This window comes from Vicia villosa, linkage group LG5 (assembly GCF_029867415.1).
Source record: "Vicia villosa cultivar HV-30 ecotype Madison, WI linkage group LG5, Vvil1.0, whole genome shotgun sequence".
NCBI classification, from domain to species: Eukaryota; Viridiplantae; Streptophyta; class Magnoliopsida; order Fabales; family Fabaceae; genus Vicia; species Vicia villosa.
This window is the reverse complement of record NC_081184.1, coordinates 128141730-128165237: the sequence shown is the minus strand read 5'-3', so window position 1 is coordinate 128165237 and position 23508 is coordinate 128141730. Positions and strand designations below refer to the sequence as shown.

At 33.2% G+C, this 23508-nt stretch overlaps 2 protein-coding genes across 2 annotated transcripts; both read right to left on the bottom strand.

The window, feature by feature from the left end:
• Nucleotides 1-7291: 7291 nt before the first annotated feature.
• LOC131602445 (organic cation/carnitine transporter 4-like) lies at nt 7292-8010 on the bottom strand. Its single transcript, XM_058874562.1, has one exon. The coding sequence runs from the start codon at nt 7838-7840 to the stop codon at nt 7409-7411; it is 432 nt and encodes a 143-aa protein (XP_058730545.1). The 5' UTR covers nt 7841-8010; the 3' UTR covers nt 7292-7408.
• Nucleotides 8011-17375: 9365 nt separating this feature from the next.
• Nucleotides 17376-22868, bottom strand: LOC131605400 (uncharacterized). The gene is made up of 9 exons (XM_058877758.1): nt 22370-22868; nt 22233-22283; nt 21842-22190; nt 20840-21756; nt 19548-20750; nt 19227-19445; nt 18270-19127; nt 17714-18198; nt 17376-17420 (listed from the first exon to the last, which is right to left on the bottom strand). The coding sequence occupies exons 1-9, from the start codon at nt 22866-22868 to the stop codon at nt 17376-17378; spliced, it is 4626 nt and encodes a 1541-aa protein (XP_058733741.1).
• Between the last annotated feature and the right edge of the window lie 640 nt (nt 22869-23508).

Genomic DNA, 23508 nt, shown 5'->3' with positions numbered 1-23508 from the left:
TGAAAGGGAGGACGAAGACGAGGAATAAGAGGGAGGGAATAGAGGAGACTATGTATAGGTCACGCCATGTTGGGAAGATGTATGCTATGCCAGAGAGAACGGCGATGCCTGTGGAGAAGAAGTAGAAGGTGGACATACCAGCTCCGCCACGCATTGTGGAACCAATGGGCTCTGTGGCGAGGACGAAGGCGCAGAGGCCGACACCGCCTGTGCTGCAACCGGTGAGGAAGCGGAGGATGAAGTAAGCAATGTAGTTGGGGGAAAATGCAGTTAAGGTGCCAAAGATGCTGTTTAGGATACAAACAACTATGAGAGATCCTTTTCTTCCAAGAAATGAATCTGAGAGGTGACCAAATAATCCAGCACCTGCAAAAGGTTAACAGAATACTTCAAATTAAAATTTGAGATGATGTTATAACTCAGCTTCAAAATGTGTAAAAAACACTTGCACTTAAAGTACCATCTTGGCCAATTCAATTACCAGATTTAAATAATTACACTAATGAATCAAAGAAAACAAAGTACTAACAAAATCATTGTGCCCACATCAGCCTTTAAAAAGGCCTAAAGCCAAGAAGTAAAAAACAGAAAACTCCACTACAGAATCATAGCAGCCCCAGTCTCCAATTTCAAAGAGTTTCTAATCCACCACTCCTCTATAAGACCATACTTTCTCAAGGATACCAAAACCATATAAATATGGTCGCCTGCCCACCTTAAAAATATCCCAAACTGACAAAGTTTACAAATAGTACAAAAGCATATATAAGACAGTCCAATGAGGATTACAGCCAACCCAATCACCTGAATATGGCATACCAAATCTCAAAAACGATATTACAAGTGAAGAAAAGATGTTGTGTACTCTCAACATGACCAACACACAATGAACACTCCTTGACTCTAATTGGGAAACTGCATTTCTACAAAACATATTTGTTTTCGAAGAAATGTAATCTAGAAAAACTTGTCATGCAAAAACACACTCTTTTCAAGGACACCCTACTTTTACATATTGGTTGAAAGAACAGTTGATTAAAAATTATTGATCATGGAAAATTTCACACTATCCTGTAACCATATTTCGCAGCAAGAATCTTCTTCAACATATCATCCCTTGTGACGAGTTTTCATTTCCACTTAGTCGAGTACAAACACACGCAAGTAGTATAGTCAGTGTTTTTATTAGGACCGAGGCCAAGGTGAAATCGGCCTATTAACCTACTTGTTGGTGGATCTGTATCATGGTTAACTGAGACTAGTCTCATCACAAGTGAAACATCGTGTAAACTTTAAAGGGGAAGAAAATAGTGATAAAGGTGCCGTCATGACAAGAACGTCACGAAGATGTCATCGAAAAAGAAGGTTCTAGGATGTGAAGAGCAGGCGTAAACCTGCCCTAAAAACACTATATCCGAGCATAAAAGTAAAGACTAGACTTTTGGATCACATAATGAGTCATATTTCGCCATCTAACAATGTGAACTGTCTTGATCGAAACTACAAATGAAGGTCAACAGAAACCCTAACAGAATTTCTATAAAAAGGGACGACATATGTGAAATCAGGTTTACACTCAAAACAACCTAAAACATTTTTCATCTTACCTCAATCAACAATTGACTTAGGCGTTGAGTGTTTTTATAAATATCAAACCCTTTTTTTCTTTTCTAACACCTCACCAAACCAGAAAAGAATCTGCTAGTCTAAAAGATCATTTGACATAGTTATATTATCTTATTTTCACCATAGCCCTAGAATATTTTAGTCTGGAGAGATCAAGTATTACACTAAAAAAGAAACAATCCTACAAAATCAGGGGTGAAACATAAATAAAATAACGAGCAAAACAAACTACAACAACAAAACACTCAGTTGAAACCCAGAATCAAAGGTTGAAGTTGGTATTTGTGTCATTGAGGTTTGTTTGAAGTCCCGCATTACGTGTGGGTTTCCAGACTGTTGATTGTATAAATATTTGAGGGCAACCTCACCCTTTGAGTTAACTTTTGGGGTTGAGATCCAAATATGAAGTTGGTATTTGTGTTGTTGGAGTTTGTTGAAAGTCCCACATTGCTTAGGTTCTTGAGTTGTTGATTGTATAAATACGCGAGGGCAACCTCACTCATTGAGCTAGTTTTTGAGAGATGAGATCCAAACATATTTAACATGGTATCAGAGTCGTGTTAATGATGGTAATATGGGCATTTAACCCGGGTCCACCCTAGGCGTAAGGGTGGGTGTTGAAGTTGGTATTTGTGCTGTTGAAGTTTGTTTCAAGTCCTACATTGCTTAGGATTGAAGTTGGTATTTGTGCTGTTGAAGTTTGTTTCAAGTCCTACATTGCTTAGGATTCTAGACTGTTGATTGTATAAATATGTGAGGACAACCTCACCTTTAAGTTAGCTTTTGGAGTTAAGATCCAAACATATTTAACACCAAAGATAGTCATACCAACTTGAAATAAAAAAGTAAAGAAGATATTGCCTCAAAACAACAAGTTGATGGAAGATTGAAAACATATTCTTAGGCTCCAGAGAAAAACGTTGGTCATACAAAACATCCCTATATGATTAAGCACGAGAGTCAGTCCTTCTCTAAACCCAATTTTTTTTCTTTCAAAAAAGGCACATAATATGACTCATCCCATGATATCATGACATGTAATAAGAAGACCTAGCAACTAAAACTTGAGTTAGGATCCTCTCCATTTTATTTTTCCATTTATCCTCTCCATTACTATAGTTTTGAAGACATTTGTAGTGTATAAAAAATAAATTGACCCATCAAATGTCACAGTATTACATTTTTAATCTCAAAACTTTCGTAATGCTCAAAATGGAGAAGACGGGAAAGGGAGAGGATCTTGACTACTAAGACTTACCCTCACCAATAGAGAGATTGGAGAGAAGCTTATATGCTGACATCAACGAATAGTCACCCTCTTTATGTACCTTCCAAGCCCAAGTGTCCCCAAACTTGTGTAACCCTACCATCCATGGTACACACCAAATTACTAGGTATCTCTTCATCCCAAACCAACAAAACTACACAACCATTTAAAATATTAAACTCACACCCTTCTACCCACAACCCCCTCAAACCAACCAACTGAGCCTACTGCTTAGTTATAATAAAAAATCTCCTAAAAGACACGCCAATAAGGGATCAATACTTCCACACATCCTTCCAAAAACAAGTTCTCATACCATTCTCAAGCATCTTGTTAGTTCCGTTTGCAAACCAATATGTATCCTCCTCATCTTTGGACCTAACCAACAAGACATATTTCTACCACGAAGATGCACCCTCTGAATCCCCTAAGCCGACCACCACTTGGCGAAGAGACGGTGAAAGAATCATACCAAGTAGAAATAATACCGAGAACCCTACACTGCCACTTATCAAGAAGTTTAAGGGTATCTAGCCTTAAGTTTCTAACCCCTAAGTCACACTTTAGACTTACACACATCATCCCATTTAATTTAGGCCCCTTAGCCTTTCTTCGGTCCCTCCCTAAAGAAAATGCCTAGAAATCCAACAATCTTCCTCCAAACAGAGATTAATATCTTTATGAAAGAGAGGAAAAATAAGGATATCACTCATGACCAAATTAAGAAGCACTATCTTCCCACCCAGGCTAACAAACTTATTTTTTCACAAATCAATCCTCTTGGAAGTGAACTTAAGAAAAGGCTCCCAAGTCTCTTCCCTTCTTAGATTAGCATCCATCGGAAGACCTAAGTAGTTGAAAGGAAGATAGTCAACTTTGCAATTAAGAAAACTCTCTGTCAACTTAAGAAAAGAGTCCTCTACATTGATATCAAATACTCAACTCTTTGAAAAATTCACCGAAGCCAGTTCGAAGCTTCTAAGAATCAAACTAATGTCCCATAGATTCTTATCAACCGAAGTCTTCCCCAAAATAACATTATCATCTACATACTAGAAAAGTGACACTACGAGACCCTCAAACCCCACTTTAAATCAGAAGAACACCACAATCGATACCACCCTTCTCAGCATGGCACTAAGGTTTTCTACAACTAAAAGAAAATGAAAGGGCGCTAAAGGATCACCTTTCTTGAGTCACACTAAATATTGATCTCCTTCATTGAACACTTGTTAACTAGGACCAAGTGATCCTACTCGAGAAGATACAAACTCTAATCCACACTCTCAATCGTACATCAAACCCAAATCTTCTCAACATGTAATTCAGGAAACACCAACTCACCGAATCATAAGCCTTCTTAAAATCCACCTTAAAAATTAAACAATCACACTTGAAGCTCTTAGATGAATCATAATCTCATTCAAAGCCGCCATCTCGCCCGTCAGCCGCCTACATTTAAGGAAGGTCGATTGAGATCAGGAGACAAGCTTCCTCATAAACCACATCTAATATGAAACCCTTTATCCCACAACTTGTAGAGAGACCAAAGAAGTTAGATGGCATGAAATCTCCCAAGACAAAGGGAGAATCCACCTTAGGATAAAAGTCACAAAGTAGGACGCCAAGCTCCTCAGTAAGACATCATTCTCAAAAAATTAATCATACATAATTGCCACTTCTTCCTTGAACAAATCCCATAACATCTCAAAGAAGGAAAAATTGAAACTATCCGGACCTAGACTCTTATTACTCCATATCCCAACCATAGTCAAATCAACTTCCAATGGTGTAAACCTAACCGAGAGATCTCATCTTCACTGACCGAGATACAAGGAAGACTAACCCCTTTTAAGCTAGAGTGTAAGAATTGTGCATGTAAAAAGTTTTATACTTTGACTCTGTTTTACAAGACATTTTTTGAGCTTATATCTTATATCTTATAAGTTCATATGAAAATAAAAGATCTATTTGACAAGAGTGTTTTCACCACGAGCTTATTATTTATTTTACTAGCTTATAGTTTATAACTTATCATTTTTTGTTTTTTTCCCTTATTATTTTAAATAAAACTCACTAATATCTTTTATAATTTATTTTAATTTTAAATAAAACAATTATATATTAAAAGTCTTTTATGTCATTTTGATTTATCAACTAATTGAACTGCTAATTTTATCAAACACTTTAATTAGCTTATTCGCTATAAGTAATCAGTCATCAGCTATAAGCTATAAGTTATCATTCATTAGTCATGAGTCATAAGCTATAAACTATCAGTTAACTTATCAATACTAATGTAACACCCTAAACTCCGCACATAATTATCAAAAAATTTAATTAAATAAACACAACCACTTAGTGTGTCACACACTATCAATGAAGCACGGAGACGATACAAGTATCAGATACGACACGTATCCGATACGGCGATACGTCACTAATTGAAAAATGCATGATACGATAAGTTGAAGATACATATATAAAAACTATAATTAAACATTTAGTTAAATGATAGTTTAACAAAACTATATTCATAAGACAATTTTTAACATTACTATATTAATTAAAAACATTAAATTTAAGATATTGGAATAGTATCAATGTCATCTCTTTCTACATCTCATAGGTAAATAGAGCAGCTTCCAATTCATCAAGGTGTAGAAGAAGAAAAAAAAATTGAAATAAAAGAAATGGTGCAAGCATCGTGTCATTCTTAGTCAAAAACATCTCATCATAAATATTATTAATAAATAATAATTAATACTGTATGAATTAAATTTTAAATATTACTAGTAATCATAAGAAGAACTTACGTGAATTAAAACCAATTTTGAAAAATGGTAGAATTAATTAGGATATAAAGAGAATGAATGGGAATGAAGACTCATTAATAGGGTAATAAAGGATGATTAAAAAGAAGAATCTGTTGAAAAAATAAAGAGTCACGTATTTAGGGAGTATCGGAGGCGTATCGCCGCCGTATCAGAATTTTTTTTATTTTTTAAATAAATAAATTCGGATACTCCTCCGATATGTATCGGGGCCGTATCGGAACGTATCGGCGTATCGGGACGTATCAGATACGATTCGGCAGGATTTTTGAAGTATTCGTGCTTCATTGCACACTATCAAACATGATTTGCTCCGTATTACGGGTTACAACAAAATATTTTAATGCATATATTTGTATTTAGAATGTTTACACGACATTCAATACTCATCTGAACTGTACCTAAGACCATTTACAATGGAGGTGTTGAAAAAATTATTCAATAGTTGAATGTCTACAATGGTTTGTTGAATGAGGTGTTTAATGTGATGTGGATTAATTGGTGTTGAAAAGATTCAACATGTTGAATGAGAAAAAAGTGGGGCCACATGCAACACTTTACACAATTTTATTGGTTGTTGTGATTATTTAGATTTTATTTTCTTTTAATCATTTAAAATTAATTATTTCATAGTAAATAAATTTTTTATTTATTTTTATTTTTATCAAAATTCATTATTTTTTTTTTCTCTATAAATAGAGACTTGGTTCATTTGATTTGGACTCATAAAAAAAAATTCACTTTTAATTGATAATAGATATTAATATATAATCATAAAAACAAAACTTTAAAAGAAAATAAGAATATGATGTGGGGTAGGGTGTTGAATTTTATTAAACAAAACCATTGTAGTGAAAAAAAATTGAATAGGTGTTGAATTATTAGGTGGAAGAGAGAGAAGATGATATGGAAGATAAAAAGTGAAAAAGTAGGGTGTTGAATAATGTAACCATTGTACATAGTCTAAGATGTATACACAACATCCAACTCATTTGATATCTTTGCAGCAGAATCATAATTAAAACAATGAAAAAACACATATAACACTCATTGCATTTAGTCTCATAAACTCCACTTCAACTTTTATAACATAAACAAAACGGGTTATATTATCCAACTCTAAATACTTTGAGATCTCACGAAATAAAACCAGAAAAAGTCCAACAAAACAAAACCAAACAAATAAAAAGCAAACGTTCTCAACCTGATGTTACATGATTAGGGCAAGACCCTATTAATAAAACGATAAACTAATGAAAGTCAGTCAAGATCTACTTTCCACTTACGACAACTATTTTTACTAAAGAGAGCCTTTCCCCTACAACCTTCCTTGAACACGATTTTAACGATAATTAATAAAATGTTAAATATTTTTAAAATTGAACCGTTAATGATTTTCATTTGTATTTTTAGAGTGTGAAAATTTCCCTTTTTAAAAAATTTCCTTAGTTGAAATTTTTAGTATTTTAAAGGTTTTATTATCCATTAGTATAATGTATTCTCAGATATTAAAGTAATATTGCCAGACTAAAATCTTAATCCTAAGAATCTTTGTAGTGCATGAATGACACATGGTTATTATAAATTAAGAGTGCTAAAACTTATCCTCAAACCTTTTTCTACTTTATTCCTACTGCACCACTCAATATTAATAAGATATAAATATAAATAAAAGAGAGAACTAACCAAACATACAGCCAGCGAAAAACACGGCTTGAACCATGCCAACCTTATACTTATCACCACAAACCAAACCCCATTCCGCGACAGTCGAGGAAGCCACACCCTCCACCCATTCCCACGAACCCGGTTCAAATCTACACACACTCTTAGCTGCCGGGTCACAACCCAAACCGGCAACCCCATCGAGACACCTCCACTCCGGTTCACGGTCCGCAAATATCATGATCATGGTATGGAAAGCTTCCAACGCCCACGCCAGACTCGTCATTAAGAAATGCGTCAACTGCCACCACCCAAACTCCCCGCAGTAAGTCTGAAGCATTTCGTCGATGCATATTTTCTCCGGTAGGGATTCGTCATCCGGCGGCAAGAGCGGAGACTGGAACTCCTTCTCCACGGTGGTTGAAATAGAGGGCAACGTGGTTGGCATTTTTTGTGCCAAAATATCGAAACTCGTGTTTGTGGTTGTGTTGTGATTAATGTGTGAGTTTTGTTTAGGTTTCACAAAGAGGGAGATAATCTATCTTTGAAAATTGTAATCACTACATTTGAATCTCACGAGACGATTGGTTTACAGAGTTAAATAAAATAAAATGAGGGATAGGGTCAAATATGGAATATTTTCAAATGCATTGAATTGAAAATCATCCACAATCTTTGTCTTAAATATTTAACCTTTTTTAAAATAATAATGGTATTTTTCTGTAAAAATGTTTTATCAGTAAGACAAAATTATTCCCCGATTGTTGAGGGGTGATGCATGTGTTCGGTGCAACGTGCTTACATTGCATGTACTCTTAAAATAATGTTCAGTTTGATTGGGTCTTAGTTAGGGATGGCAACGGATACTCATGGGTACGGATACTAGTCTCCCGCTATCCATCTATTTAATAAAAATGATATCTATACCATATCCGTCCCATATCCGTGTGGATATCTGCCGGATGGGTATCCGTGATATTTTAAATATCTGCGGGTATTTACGGATACCCATGGATATCTTTTTTAATTGAAATTTACTAATTTTTTATATATTGAATAGAAAATTTATCTTTTTATTAATAGAAAAGTATGTGTTATATGCATTTACTATATTAAATTCAAAAGTATCTTATAATGAATATTTATGTAGAATGTAAGAAAATGTTTAAATTAAGAATATTTAAGTATACTAATTGATATTAAAAAGATATTCAAATATACTAATTTTAAAAAGATATTTAAGTAATTTTAATCACTATTAAAGGATATGGATACCCGCGAGTATGGATACCATGAAATCCATATCCGTACCCGTAAGTAAACGGGTAACTAAATATCCGTTTATAATACCTGTGGATACCCGTTAAGCTATCCAACCCGTGCCCGTGACGGATTTTATACGCGGATATCTAAGGGTATGGGTTTTTTTGCCATCCCTAGTCTTAGCTAAGATAAAAGCAGTACTAAATTATAGGTGAATTCTTATCTACCCATCATAAAAAGTTGGATAGAGTTGTTCTTAGAGTAAAATATATTGAAAACAATCAAAAAATATATTATTTAATAATTAATTAAATAATAAAATTAAATGTTATAATGTGATTGGTGAGAGGTACACTACTCAACTTTTTATGATGACAGAGAAATCATTTTTTAAATTAATTGCCAACCTAGATGTTTTAAGATTCATCTTTGTACCTTTTGATTTTTCTTACAAATGTTATAAATTAACATTTAAAAATAAATATAAATGTTATATTATTAGTGGGGATGTGTTGATGTGCATAAGGTATATTCTTATGCACGGTGCATAAATACTCAAATGTTGTTTATATTACTCAAAGTATTATATTTATTACTTTAAATAATATATAGATTACTCAAAATAGTATAAATATTACTCAGAATAATGAATATATTACTCAAAATAGTTAAAATTTGATATTACTCAGAATGATATAAATATTACTCAGAATAGTGTACTCATTACTCACAATTAATAATTACTCACAATTAATAGATGTGTACAAATAATGCATATATTATTCATGGATTATGATATTATTACTCGTTACTAACTAAAATGTTACTCGGAATAATTTAAATATTACTTGTACGAGACTTATGCACCGTGCATAGGGGTGGAAATAGGCTAGGCTAGGCTAGGCTTTAGAAGGCCTGAGCCTGGCCTACGATAAACTTAGAAGGCCTAAGCCTGGCCTAAGGCCTATCATAGGCTCGGTTTTTTGGCCTGGCCTGGCCTTTTTAAAAGCCTGGCCTGGCCTGAAAGCCTATTTAAAAAGCCTGTATCTCATTAAAGTTTTTAATTAATTTATATAATTTAAGAAGTCTTGTAGGTCGACCTATATATACATATATAAGTGGACCTATTTAGCATTTGTTATATATATATATATAAGGTAGTCTAGTTAGCTTTTTTTTCTCTAATATATATACATACATGGACCAACTTATTTAACATATCTTTAATATATATATATATATATATATATATATATATATATATATATATATATATATATATATATAGATATATATATGTGAAAATATAGGCCGGCCTCTAAGACTTCATAGGCTTTTTTTAGTAGCCTAAGCCTGGTCTATTTAATGAAATAGACTTTTAAAAAAGCCTAAGCCTGGCCTATTTATTAAATAGGTCTGGCCTGGCCTAGGCCTATGTAGGCTGGGCCGTAGGCCCCTGTAGGCCGGCCTGGCCGTGCATAAGGATATACCTTATGCACATCAACCTGACCCTTATTAGTGGGTATAATGATGAAGGATATTTTATATTACAATAAATTTTGCAATTTGTCCGGAGCTAAGTCCCGCACAAACTACATAAACCCCTCACTAAATTGCAAATTGCGAGGGGACAGGTCTCCTCGCAAATTGCAAATTGCGAGGGTAGCCCCTCGCTATTTTGCTTGGTGGTTAAACTCTCACAAATTGCAGAACACAGATGACACGCAAGCGTAAATCGAATGTAGTAGTGCAGTTGGCGCAGAGGAGCAGTGTTGTGTCAGTCATTTTGTTTGAGGCTTTCCCCCTCGCAAACTGTATACGTTATATATATATATATATATATATATATATATATAACAATTAATATAAATAATATTATAATTTTAAAATGATATAAATTTATAATTTATAATTTATTAAAATACAAATACTAATTTAAAACTTAAAATTAAATTCTAAATAATTAACATAAACTCCATATATATATATATAATATTAAACTACAACTACTAATTAAAGTTCATTCAACTTAAAATCCGTAAATATTCAAGATATTTTAAAAAACTTCATACAAGCTCAAACATTCTCTTCCTATTCCTCTTCAACAACTCCTCCATATCCACCATCTGAATTTTGTGAAACAAAAAATTGATCAATTATTTATGCCCGCTCATTTGCAATCCGCATAGCTTCTTGATACTCAAGTGTTTGCCTCCTTATTTCTTCCCGCAACTCTATTTCTCTTCTCCTCATTTCTTCTTGCATCTCTATTTATTTTCTCACCATTTCTTTTATTTCTGCATTTCTTGTTGCTAATTCAGGTGTTGCCTCGGTATTCTCCAAATTTCTCACAATTTCAAGCATTTCAACGGTTAATATTTGTGGATTTGATAATCCTTCTTCATCAGCAAGTCTCATTCTAAAATACCTATCGTGTCGCTTGATAGTTTTGACATACCCTCCAGCACCATACACTCTCCTATTTTTCTTCTTTCCGCCAGAAACATCATGCCAAATACGAAAAACCCACACTAGGGTCAACAGGATATCTCGATGGCGGTTCAGGTATTTCAGGATGCTCTGACAACCAAAGAGAAAGTCGTCTATCAAACTCCTCCTGTAAAAATAAAATAGTTAAATGTTATAATGATTAAATAAGTTAGGTACATGAAAGAAAGAAATAAAATAATTTAATATAAAAAAAAACTTAATTGAGTGATTTTTGAGCGCTCATCAACAAACTCTCCATTTCTCATGAGATGAGTCTCAGTATGGAGCACATTAAGAAGTAGAGGTACCGAACTCTGCACGCTATTTAAATGAAAAATAAATAAAAATAAATTAATTATGAATAATCTAAAATCTAAATAATAAATTAATAAATAAATTTACCACCCTTCGTGCAACTTCAGCAACACTAATACTGCCTGCTGCGTAGTTGCAACCGTCAACTTCAGATGCTATATTTTTTTCCTTTTCAGATGTCTCTAAAAAGGCTTCATAAAACCAATAGGCAATAAGCTTTTAAAATAAGTCTTCTCCTATCCATCATGGACGTGTTCCTTTTTTTTCCATTCTAAGTCTAACATTTCTCATGGTGTCAGAAAATCGGGCAGCACATTTTATGTGAAAAAGTTCTTTAATTTGGACTTCATCTCTAATATCCCAACAACACTTCTTCTACATTGTATGAATTCAAAAAATATTAAATAAAGTATAATCATGAATATCTCAATAAATATGTAAGAAATGCTTAAATGAGTAAGTTAATTAATTATACCTGAAATGCCATAAACAAATATTTCCTATCATTATCAAGTACTGCACCATAAGTCGGCCATTATTTTTTATACTTCTCCTTAATAATGTCTGTTATGGTCGATGCTGACTGATGTGATGGCAACATTTCAATTTGACTTTGCAGTCAATAGACTCACACACATTGATAGTCTAGAGTCAGAAGACCCCTCAAACAATGGTATATTTATTTCTTTCAACAACTGATAAAACTTTTGGGCTTTCTCATTCGAGAGCTCTTCTGCATCAAAGTCTTGAGGTTCATCATAAGCCACATTCACCCCTAATGCGTCACTCACCATATCCTCGACTAAATTAAATTGTTCCTAGCATTGCATATGCGTTGGACTCCCTGGGGAATATTTATTTATATCTGGTCCAATTTGTGTTTGGCTGCTAGAAGCCTCTCAATTTATCTCTGGCATTTTTTCTTCATTAGCTGTCCAAACACAATAATTTGGCCTAAAATCCACTTTCTACAAGTGACGTTTCACTCCATAAGGGTCACTAATAATATTTCTGCAACCACGCTTTAAACACGAACACCTTACCCCTCCTTCGCTTTGACAACAATCGTGAGCAAACACAAATGAGATAAATCCGACAACTCCTTCCATAAAATGCAGTGTCAAGTCCACGTCTTTCATAAAATACATCCACCTATGATAGAATTGGTAACATTCCATAGTGCACATGTACAACATTGTTCATGTTTAATTTTATTAAATAAAAGAGGGAGTGATCTATCGACAAATTTTAAAATTTTTGTCAATAACATCATATAACTAATTATACATTTGATAATATTTAATACATTATATTTACTCTAATTATAAACGTTTTTGCATACAATTTATCAACCTTATTTTAATAACGTTTTTAAATATTTTTAGCCATACTTTCTAATATATTTTTAACCAAACAATAAATCTACCGATTTCTTCTAACTAAACATATTTTTTAAATATGATGATTAATCATGCAAATATACTTTTTAGAGATATTTTTCTTAAACGAGCATATAATTATATTTACCAAATTATACCTTCTAAAAATATTTTTTTATCTTTTCTAAAAAAACTACATCTATATATATATATATATATATATATATATATATATATATATATATATATATATATATATATATATATATATATATATATATATATATATATATATATATATATATATATATATATATATATATATATATATATATATATATATATATATATTACTCTTTTTTATAAACTAAATATATTATACTGGTTTTATAATAATAAATTTATTTTTACATACTAAACAAACTAAACATATATATTATTTGATATACTAAACGTATATTTTTAATAATAATGTTATTTTAAACAAATTATAATAAACTAATATTTTTTCTAATTAAACCTGTTTTTATTACTAATACACTTAAAAATTCTAATTAAATTTTATATAATAAACAGTTTTTATTTATATATAAATATTATATACTTTTTTAAAAATATATTTACTTAAATACTAACTAAATTTTATATAATATAGTGTTTTTAAATATATATATATATATATATATATATATATATATATATATATATATATATATATATATATATATATATATATATATATATATATATATATATAAATTAAATACTTTTTTAAATAAATTTACTTCTTGTTTTCTAAATAAAAAAATACTGTTTTATTGATACAAATAAAAATACTAAATATTTTTTAAGTATATCTTACTTATTTTTTTCTAAATAATATTCTGATTTTATATAAATACATAACTATATTTTAAAACTGAAAATGAAAATAAGTATATTATTATAAATCTAAATACTATTAGAATATACTGTTTTTACTATAAAAAATTACTAATATAATAAATAAATTTGTTCTAAATAAACATGTAATATTCTACATATTATGCTGTTTTTATAAATACTCTTAAAAATACTTACTAAATTTTATATAATATACTGTTTTTAAATATATATATATATATATATATATATATATATATATATATATATATATATATATATATATATATATATATATATATATATATTCTCTCTCTCCTCCATTATTAAAATAAATAATGCAAGAGAGAGAGAGAGAAAATATTGACAAATAATCTATACAATTTATTTTAAAATCTAATGATTCAGATTCATTCTCATGTTCTCACATAAGAATGTCATTCTCACATGATACGTTATATATATATATATATATATATATATATATATATATATATATATATATATATATATATATATAAGTAGGAGGAATTTTTAAATAAGAGATATGAGTATTCAATGCTAATCATTGGATTAATCAAGAGAGAGAAATAATAATTATATTAATATTTTAATAAATAATTTATTTCTCTCTCTTGATTAATCCAATGGTTAGCATTAAATCCTCTTATCTCTTATTTAAACACCCTCTTACTTGATACATTCCCTATATATACTATTGTCTTACCCGTGCGTTCGCACGGGTACCCGTCTGTCTTGGCATTGGGTTTTAGGGCACTTTAATAAAATAGGGAAAATGAATATATATGTGTAAGTTCATATAATAAGGTAAAATATTTTAAATAGGTTAAAAATACATGTTGGACCTTATAGTTGGTTAATATATCTAAGTTAATAGGACATTAACGTTTACTGGGCCTTAGATGTCTAGCCTTGGTGCAGAAAACCTATTTTTATTGTTAGACCTAATATGTTAATAGGCCCACAAAAGAATCCTATTATTGTTATTGTTACATAACGTTGGCATTTAAAATTAAAGTAACGTTGGATTCATAACTCTTCAACGTGTTGGCAATCAAAGAGTCTGTCTTTGGCATTGTTGGTGTAAGAAACGCAGGGTTGGGTGATAAGTGTGAAGAACAAAATGTCGCAGCCAAGAAGGTATGTGCATGTGTTACTGTTTATGTTGTTTGAAGAGTTTATCATAAGATATTCATCCATTTAGAGGTCGCAATGTTGTTTTGATTCCAGTTCACCCGATCGGTTGGAGTTGCAAACTCCATGGAAGCGGCTCACAGTTGAGAGGATACTGAGTGGGTCACATGAGAATGAGGATGTTATGGAGGAATGGAAGAAACAACATGAAAGATTGAATCGTGTCGAAGATGCCGGTAAAGTTTCTGTAGAGGCTGCCAGGGTTGTTGAAAATAAAGGGTAATCTTATAGTTTAATTTTTTTTTTGTATTGAATTCCATTTAACCTCCACAAAATTGAATGTGTTTCCGGAATAATGAGTTACAACTTAGTTTAATAAATAGTTTGTATGTTATTATGTTGAAGGGATGATGGAGATGGGAATGAATACATAATGATATCTTCTGATAGTGAGAGGTAAAGTTTATTTATAAGTGATAGGGAATATATTATAGTTATAGGTATATTGATGCTGTTGTGTTGGCATTGTGCTGTAAATGTGGTCTTAATTTCAGGGAAATGAGTCCTATACAGGAAGAGTTCGAAGAAGCGTTCTGGACTCGTGAAGTTCATGATGTAAAGAAGTTTTGCTCAAATGTTATGGTAAGCAGTGTTCAAAGTCTATAGTTGTTGGCACATTGGTGTTATACACAGAAGTAATGTAACTGATATTGTATGTCAATGAGTGCAGCATATTCCTGCAGAAATAGTAGAGAAATGTGGGCTTGCTGGAATGTCAGAGATTACCCTCAATGATGTGGACAACGGGTACCCATATGAGTGCAATGTGAAGAAGAGGCCAAAAAAAATGAAACATATTTGTATGGAGAATGGTTTGACTATGTAAGGGCAGCTGAATTGAAAGAAGGTGATAAAGTGCACTTTGTGATTTATTACCCGCCAGTGTTAGATATTATGGTAACAGTGGAGCGCAGTGGTGATCGTTGATAGAGTTGTTGGTTAGGCAATGTTTGTGGTGGATGTATAGGGCCGTTTTTTAGCAGTTTGGTTTGTATGGGATTTATCGTTTTGTTTTTTTTTTTGTAATGGTGGATGTGAACCAAGATTAACAATTATGGCACTATGTATGGTTTTAAATTAAATATTATCAATTTTGGTTGTAAGTTTCATGGAATGTGCCAAATCTGCCATGGTTTTTATGCAAAATTGATTACCATTCTGTTTTAAAATTAAGTATTGTTTATTATAAGTATTGAACAGGATATCTATCAAACTTGATCAGAATAGGGTACCTAATTTCATTATTGTTGGTATAAGTAGGGGTATGGCTCCTGTAAATGGTAGGCTATTAAATCTAATTGGTAAACACACAACAATGGACATATGAATAGTTGAAAATTCAATTTAATAGTATATGTTAAAGAGTAGTACGATAATATTAAATGGTTATAAAATAGTTGTAATGTGTTATATTATATTGGGATGTGAAAGATCAATTGGGTTATGGGCAGTTAATGTTTTTCGTGAGGAATATAAATAAAACGAAAACTGTTTTGAAGTGATGTAAATGCAAAGAAGACTAATTGAACAATTGCATTGAATTCTATTGGACGGTGGAAAAGTTGCAGGTATGTGAAGAGTCCATTTAGAGTGTTATATAAGTAATGCGTAGGAAGTTTGAAAGCACTAAAAACTGAAGCATTCATCATTACTCTGGAACCAACAGTGTAAGCTGCGAATTTCTGAAAAGATGGAAGGAAGAGTTGATCAAGCAATGAGAGGTAAAGGTAAACATATCATTTGAAAGTTTGCTCTGTTACATTTTGAATTTAAAAGTTATATATGGTTGCATGCAGGCGAAGAAAACTCGGTGAACCAATGGCTGTGGGGAAAGCTGTCACTTCTGATAACTCTGTGTATGTTTGAATTAGCTTATGTTGAGTATACGTTTTATGCTTGAATTTAGAATGTTTTATAACACATTTATTTATTGACCATGTTGTTTGTTTGTATAATGTTCCAGATTCCATGAACCGGTTGTTGAGGATTTTAGTTGCCATGCAGAGCAGCCTGCTAAGTTACAATATTGTATCTGGAAGCAAGATGTGGCCAACGGGAAGATGGCTCAGTCATGTCTTCTTGTAAGTTATTATTCGTTTTAAGCTTATTGTCTTTCCCTATCAGTTAATGGGATGATCTAATGTTGTTTTATATCAATATTGCAGGAAATTCCTGAGCATGTTGTGGCAAGTCGCTGGCTCCATGGAGCAAGGTTTGTAGATTTGGTTGACTGGGAAAGGGAAGTCAAGTATGAATGTGAAGTTCATCATACCGAAAAGGGTCATATGTTCTTAGGGCGTGGTTGGTACAAATTTGCCAAGGAAAGGTGCCTGCTTGATGGAGACTCTATGGGCTTCAGCGTTAAGGATCCCATCAGCAAGGAGATACTTGTAACAATGTTGAAAAATTGAAAATGATGTAAAAGTTTGTTATAAGTATCTAACTCTTTAACTTTTTGTAATTCTCTGGTGGACTTAGGTCCACCTTTATATTAATATATAAGATTTCGGTATTTAGATGTTATGCTATATATATATATATATTATTTCTGTTACTTGCATTGCTAATATGCTGTTAGTAATATATATTACTGCTGTTACTTGCAATACTAATATGCCGTTAGTAATATATATTACCGCTGTTACAGATTTACTGTGATTAATTTTTAAAACTTAGACATTGTTAAAAACTTCTTTATACACAACATTTGTAGTTTTCTCCCTGAATTTCTTTTCTTCATCATGTATCAGTATTTTGATTCCCTTTTTTGTTGTTACTCTTGACAATGCGACATAAATCTGGCCATGTGTGAATACATCTTTCGGTAAGTACAAACCAACGTTATCCAATGATTGTCCCTGTGATTTGTTGATTGTCATAGAATAGGAAACTATAATAGGGAACTGTCTCCTATTCAGTTTGAATGGCCATGGTGATTGGGATGGTGACATGTCCATTCGAGGTATGTAAACCAAATTTCCCAAACCTTTACCACCCATTATTGAAGCCTCGAGTACATGGGCTGCCATCTTTGTTATACACAGCCTTGTGCCGTTACACAAACCTTCAGCTTGATCTATATTTCTCATGAGCATTATAGGTGTCCCAACCTTTAGCTTTAAGTGATGGTTTGGCAACCCTGATGTTCGGAGGGAACTTAGAAATTCTGGCGTGAGGATATCAACTACTGCTGGGTCATGAATCTCAGACTTGTCAACTGAATTTGCGCTGTAGTAGTCACGAATCTCTCCTGCATTGTTGACTGAACAGAATTAGTAAAAGCAAAAATTAGATTAATATAATCCATTAAATTATATATTTTTGTTGCTTAACCTGGCATCAAGTTAAGTATATGGTCATTGATCTGATCAACAATCTCCAGTGTAGAGGCAAGTATCGCTCGACTTTTAAGGTAATCAACACATTGGAAATTATTTATGAAATCAGGGTATGTGGTATTGACAATGGCCACAATTGGATCATCGAATTCTGTTATCAGAATATCAGGTGGTATGTTGATTTCGGCGGTGCCGTCATTAGGCTCAGATATTCGGCCCTCTCCTATTCTTAAAAGCCAATTTGAAAACTGTGCTATCTCATTTTTCTCAGTCTGTGTTGATCCTGTTCGTAGCCGCATGTTTCTTGTCAATGTTAATACCTCAACTGAATGCCATATGTAAGATGCATTTATGGCACAGTGTACAATATCGGAATGACTGCCTCTGGGGACGACAGGTAAAATCTGTCTGAAATCGCCCCCGAAAACAACAACCTTTCCACCGAATACATCAGTTGAATTTTTGTCTGCACTCATAATATCTTTCAAAGTTCTGTCAAGCGATTCTATTGCATACTTATGCGCCATTGGTGCCTCATCCCATATTATAAGCTTTGTCTGTCGTAACATGTCTGCAACATCATCGTTGAATTCAACCTTGCAAGTAGAATTGTCCATAGTTGGTACCGGTATCCTGAACTTTGAATGTGCAGTTCTACCTCCTGGAAGTAACAATGATGCTATACCGTTATTTGCAACAGTTAAACATATATCGTGTTTTGATCTTAAAGCAGCTGCGAGTGTTCTCCACATATATGTTTTTCCGGTACCACCATAACCATGAAGGAAGAAAACGGCAGGTTTCTGAGACTCCACAGCGTGGATGATTTTTTCATAAATACCTCTTTGCTCATCTTAGGAACATAATATTGATGGTAGAACAGTGTTAAAATAATTGATTCATAGAATTTCAAAGCGTAAAATAAAATGAATTTAATTGATGCAATAGTTACCTGTAAGAGCAGCAAACAGATTTTCAAATTCTGAGTTCATTGATGCTGTATCATAATTACGCTCATCATATATGAGCCTGTTTCCCAACTGTTCAAGAACATAAGCATCCGGATATGGAATAGGACTAAAATCCTTTAGTGTCCTTCTATTTGCTTGAAGCAGTTTCTCAATTTCTATTAAAGTCAAATTTTGTAACTCTTCTTGTGTGAGGACCAATTCTGCATTGATATGAGAAATTGAGTTATAATACTGTTGGTAAGTCATCTGTAGGTTGTTATTAAGAAATTGTTTTGTTTGCTATTTTATTATGTCTAACAAACCTGGATTTGCAGCCAATGCTCTTTGTGTATGTAAGACACCATCAGATAATAGGAGCCAAGTTTGTTCCCAAACATGTCCAGGGCGATTAACAGCACCAGACAAAAGCATGATAACAAACAGTTTTCGAAGAAAATGACCAGTCCCCCAATGACTTGCCTCCTTTATAGCAGCTATGTATTCTTTTTCGTCTTCAAGAAATCCCATTGCAAAGCATGCATCTCTGAATGTATCATACTGAATGTTATCCACGGTCCTGATTTCCTCATATGTTGTTGGTCCTTTTGCCACCGTCAACATCATGCGCAGGTAAAACAGTTCACCAGTTGTTGGCGGAACCCATATGAGACGTCCAATGGTGAAGCCTTTTTTCCGCGGTTTCCATTCTCTTTGTTTTTTGTGATAAACAAACTTTGAGACAAATTGACCATAAGTTAATGTTTGTGCCTCTTCATATTTAGCATTTGCCACCAGCCATGCAGTAAACATTGATTCAGTCACACTTGCAGTTTCCAGCACATTTTTCATGCGTGCATAATCTGTATAGTATATAGGTTTCTCCCCAACCAAATGATAGAACATACGTTCCACAACTGGTTTTCTGCCATGAATATTGTAAGAGTAAATGCGCCAGCATGCTTCACTGGGAGAGACATACCTGCAGTCGAGATATTGTTGGATTTCATCAACAGGTTGATTGTTATTTGTTGAAACTGCTGCTGTTATTCTTTCATAGCCTTTATTGATATATTTGAAAAGATATTTTATGGAAGTACTCTGATTACACCATTCCATGTTTATATGTGCCTGGTATTTCATAAGAAATCTGGTGTTATATGGAACCACATGTCTGTTGTCCAAGGTGATACCATTTTTTTCAATAGTGAAGGTTTTTGATCTTCTCCTATACAGCGGATATCCCTCTGCATCAACAATAGTGTGTTCAATAAACTTTTTGGGATAGTATTTAGAACATCGTCCATTCTTCATACATTGTGAGGTCACGCGCGCAAGGCCACAGGGTCCATGCATCATATGTGCCTTAACCAATTTGTATAAATTGGGATGAATAGTCGGGTCAGGAATTTCAGCAGAAATGATCTTGTCTATGTCAGATGGTGTTGGGTATTTGCTCTGAGGGTGTAGGAATATCAAGATGTGAGCATGTGGCAATCCGCGCTTTTGGAATTCAATGGTGTACATATCTATTAAATTGAAAGTTAGTTTGATGTAATATTTTGGTACTACACAGACACATGATTGAAAAGTAGTATAATTAAATGAAACAACTTACATGCAATCACTTTTCCAACGACATGGTGTTTTGTAATATCATCCATGAGGGTATCAAACTTTATTTTGAAAACTTTTGAAATGATATCTGGCCTATCATGGGGTTGTAGACCTGTGCCTGCCAATGCTCTTTTAATTTCAGGCCAATTTGGGTTGCAGGTAAAAGTAACAAATAAATCAGGGAATCCCAATCGACTTGAAATGGTCATACCGTCAAAATATAGTTGATCCATATATCTCTTGCTACCAACAAATGTTGATGGCAGAACAACTCGTTTTCCTCGCTTTTGGTGTTCATTTCTTGTATCGCCATCAGTTTGAGCGGCCAAATTATTATATTTGCCCACTCTTAATTTCGATTGATTATCTCTCAACCAATTCAGTCGTTCGGATTCCATCATAGCATAGCCGTCGACTAAGAATTGTTGAAATAGGCGTCTTGAGTAAAGTAGTGTTCTTGCCTCTTTGCGACGTTGTTGTAACCGGTAAGAAAACCAATCCTTAATGCTTTGACGGTTTCTCCTAGTGACCTCAGTTTCATGGCGATATCTGTGCATTATATTTTTCCTGTAACCATCTTCCCCATAAGGAAATATAAGAGGATACTGATAAGCCAAATATGCTGGGTGAAACTCATCTATTCGTTGCAAACCACCATTGCGGCGCTGAATTAAGATGTCCCTTTTATCAGCAGAATCAATGTCTCCCACAATGAGTGCAGCCACTTCTGAGACAGTAGGTTTGTTGTAAACACGGCCATCTTCGGATCTATCAGAAATAAGCCTGAGTTTTAAATCTGTGAAAGAATTTATCCTTAAAACATCCCTTGCCATTCTAAAAGCTTTGGCATGAACATTGTGCTCATCTAACATCATCTTGAGCTTTTTGACAACCGGTCGCTCGATGCCTTTGTTGTCCCTGTTTATTTTTCGCAGCCATGAATAAATAGTTTAACAAAATATTTTTATAAAACAATTGTGTAATTATGTCTGAGCATGCTTACTTGAAACATTTTATTCTGTGTTCAACTTCATTGTCCGTGTCATAGATGTATAATTGAGCATATTGCGGAGGTTGCCCTGTTTCTGGCAACAGTGTACCAATTCGATGACAGGTCTGACCCTGCAGTCTCAAAGTAGGGGGTCCTCCTCTTTTAGAGTATGTTGTGTCGAACTTCATTCCAGGGGAAGTGAATGAGAACATTGCGTTGTATGTTCGTATGTTAGCCTGGTAGTTTTTACTATCTGAATATGTTTTATTAAATAAAAGATCTTGCAACACCTGTGGAGGTTGTTCAAGGAACGGAAGAACAATTTTTCCTCCACGGCAACAACGATAAAAGCGAGGAGTTGCTGTAATTTTGTGTCTATTCACTTTTTATTGGTACCACATACATGCTTGGCAGTGTGCGCATTCATAACTTTGGTCGCCAATATCGTAATATTCTGAAAGAAGAAAGCACAATACTGAATATGTCTATTAACAGAAGAAGTGTACATCATTTGGTTATCAGTGTATGATATGGAAATACCTTGAAGATGGGCCTCCTGTAATTGTGTCGGGTCTGAATCTTCGTCAGAGTCGGAACTATTAGAAGAATTTAAATTATTGTCAGAGTTGGAGTCATCATTGTCTTGATAATGAGATTCAACAGACATATTATGATTTGAGGTAGATGGATGATCCATGGACTGACTTGACATATTATAATTTGAAGTAGATGCATGATCCATGTTCTGACTTTGACTAACAATGTTGTTTGTATTTTGAACCCTACTAACTTCAGTATTGAACAAATTTCTCAATCTTTTTCTGTTATCCAAGATTATTTTCCTTCTCTTTCTAGCCATAGCCGTTTCAATAGTGGTTTCATATGTTACAGAGGATGTAAAATTATGATTTAAATGGGAAGTGAGGTTGCTTGATCTGACACGGTTTCGATAATCCCTCTTTGCTTTAAGAATAAGCTTTCTCCTCTTTCTTGCAATGGATGTTTGAGGAGCAGTGTTTTTAACAACATCTGTTTCCATCACAAACACAAAAGTAGGATGAATAATAATACTACAAATAAGATTGATTTGTATAGATTTATGCACACAATATGAGATGTATAGTATGCTACTTCATGGTTTTGAATACTAAAAGTTTACAGTTTCTAATTGAAGGGGAATTGGTGGGTTCAAATGTCATGAATGCAGTGTTGATTTTAATTTTTCTTTCAAACTTGAATATATATGAAGTTGGAACTGAATATGAATAGAATGATGGTTATAGATTTAAATTACCACTTATCCCTCCCTTATAACTGTTGTGTGTGTTAAATGTATTTAATTTAATCTATACAGGTTATTTATAATATTTTATTTGATGGATGTGTTACTATTTTAAAAAGACTTTAAGTCAAAACTAATATTATAAGTAAATAGAAACTGAACAGTTAACCCACTTTCTGCATGTACCAAGTACTTGTTTCCTATTGCACTGAATAGAAGTTTAGCATTGCAACTGCCTGCGGTTAGGGTTTCGACAATGGCATCTTCACACGGTGGTCCTTCTGTGCGGATTCCCTCTGATGATGAAAATGATTTCAGGTATGAGTAGATAATTTTATTTCACCTTTGCTTTGCTGTACAAAATAGGGTATATTGGTATACAAAATATGGTAGTGTG

Excerpts from the sequence above, each read along its gene's own strand:
- LOC131602445 (XM_058874562.1), bottom strand. The coding sequence starts at position 7,840 with ATGCCAACCACGTTGCCCTCTATTTCAACCACCGTGGAGAAGGAGTTC.
- LOC131605400 (XM_058877758.1), bottom strand. The coding sequence starts at position 22,868 with ATGGAAACAGATGTTGTTAAAAACACTGCTCCTCAAACATCCATTGCA. Across the intron at positions 22,284-22,369 it reads ACAGGAGGCCCATCTTCAAG|AATATTACGATATTGGCGAC; the intron begins GTATTTCCATAT and ends TTCTTCTTTCAG. Across the intron at positions 20,751-20,839 it reads CGTTGGAAAAGTGATTGCAT|ATATGTACACCATTGAATTC; the intron begins GTAAGTTGTTTC and ends TCAATTTAATAG.